Source organism: Salvelinus fontinalis, chromosome 14, assembly GCF_029448725.1.
Source record: "Salvelinus fontinalis isolate EN_2023a chromosome 14, ASM2944872v1, whole genome shotgun sequence".
Lineage (NCBI taxonomy): Eukaryota > Metazoa > Chordata > Actinopteri > Salmoniformes > Salmonidae > Salvelinus > Salvelinus fontinalis.
In genome coordinates, this window is record NC_074678.1 from 3,452,539 (window position 1) to 3,453,873 (window position 1,335).

At 44.0% G+C, this 1,335-nt stretch overlaps 1 protein-coding gene across 1 annotated transcript in view; it reads left to right on the forward strand.

Annotated features, from left to right (window-relative positions):
• Window positions 1-884, forward strand: part of si:ch211-262h13.5 (uncharacterized protein LOC571127 homolog) — a 4,845-nt gene extending 3,961 nt beyond the window's left edge. Inside the window, exon 7 of the mRNA XM_055943786.1 lies at window positions 1-884. This exon is cut by the window's left edge and continues 105 nt beyond it. Coding sequence (XP_055799761.1) covers window positions 1-345 — 345 coding nt within the window. The 3' untranslated portion in view covers window positions 346-884.
• Window positions 885-1,335: the final 451 nt, after the last annotated feature.

Consider the following 1,335-nt stretch of genomic DNA (forward strand, 5'->3'; position numbering starts at 1 on the left):
GCCCCCCCTCCTCTTCTGGAGGAGCCCCAAACACAACCCTTTGACCCCAGTATCCTGGTTGACCCTACACGCATCTTTCCCAACCCCCCTATCCCCAACCCCAACCCTTCGTCTTCCAGCGAGTCTCAGGAGACTCCAGTCTCTCCAGGAGTTCCAGACTCTTCCTCCGAGGAGCTAGGTGTGGCTCGACCGCCCTTCAACTTCCGCTACCGGCCCCTGCGCAGACGGAGGCAGGCCCTGGTGACAGCCAAGCCCCCTCACACCCCTGTCTTTCTGGCTGAGTTCCCCAGCACACCCTCTCCCTTCCGCTCCTGCCCGGGTCCTTCTCGCTACACCACTGTGTGACCCAGACGGGGATAGAGCCTCCTTCAGTAGGGCATCAACTCTGTGCAACGTTCATAAAGAAATGTTCGTTAGGTTGTATCCTCCTGAACGTATCTCGAGCATGACTTTAAAGTTAGGAGACTGGTATAAAATGTAGAGTTAAAGTTAGGAGACTGGTATAAAATGTAGAGGTAAAGTTAGGAGACTGGTAAAAAATGTAGAGTTAAAGTTAGGAGACTGGTATAAAATGTAGAGGTAAAGTTAGGAGACTGGTATAAAATGTAGAGTTTAAGTTAGGAGACTGGTATAAAATGTAGAGTTAAAGTTAGGAGACTGGTATAAAATGTAGAGTTAAAGTTAGGAGACTGGTATAAAATGTAGAGTTTCATCCTGCATACGTTTGGTATATAATTTTGTTAATGACATCTCTTCTCTGAAAACGTATTCAGACAGTAATCGTTATCTAGCCTGCAGCTTACATTTCAGAAGTTTCTCTGAGACTTCAGTTCAGACGTTCTCATCTGATTCTAAAAACAGCTAAATAAACTCTTACAATGTGATGAAAAGTGTTGACTGTTTGTATAAGGGCTCTTTATCTCCCTGTTAGGTGACATGTTTAATTTTCCTGTCAAATCGCCAGTTGACAACACATCCCTTATGGGATTCCTTGACACAAACATCACAATAATTCACTGGGATAATTCAGTGATAATTCTTCTTCCGGTGTTCTCTGCAGCGCGCAGCGCAAAAAATACAAATAAAAAATACGTTAAAGAAAGAAGGTTATCCAAACAATAATTATAAAAAAAAATATATATATACATACATACACAACACAATCTCTGTCACGACTTCCGCCGAAGTCGGCCCTTCTCCTTGTTCCGGTGGTGTTCGGCGGTCGACGTCGCCGGCTTTCTAGTCGCCATCGATCCACTTTTCATTTTCTTTTTGTTTTGTCTGTATTATCCACACCTGTTTTCAATTCCCCCATCATGTTCCCTATTTAACCCT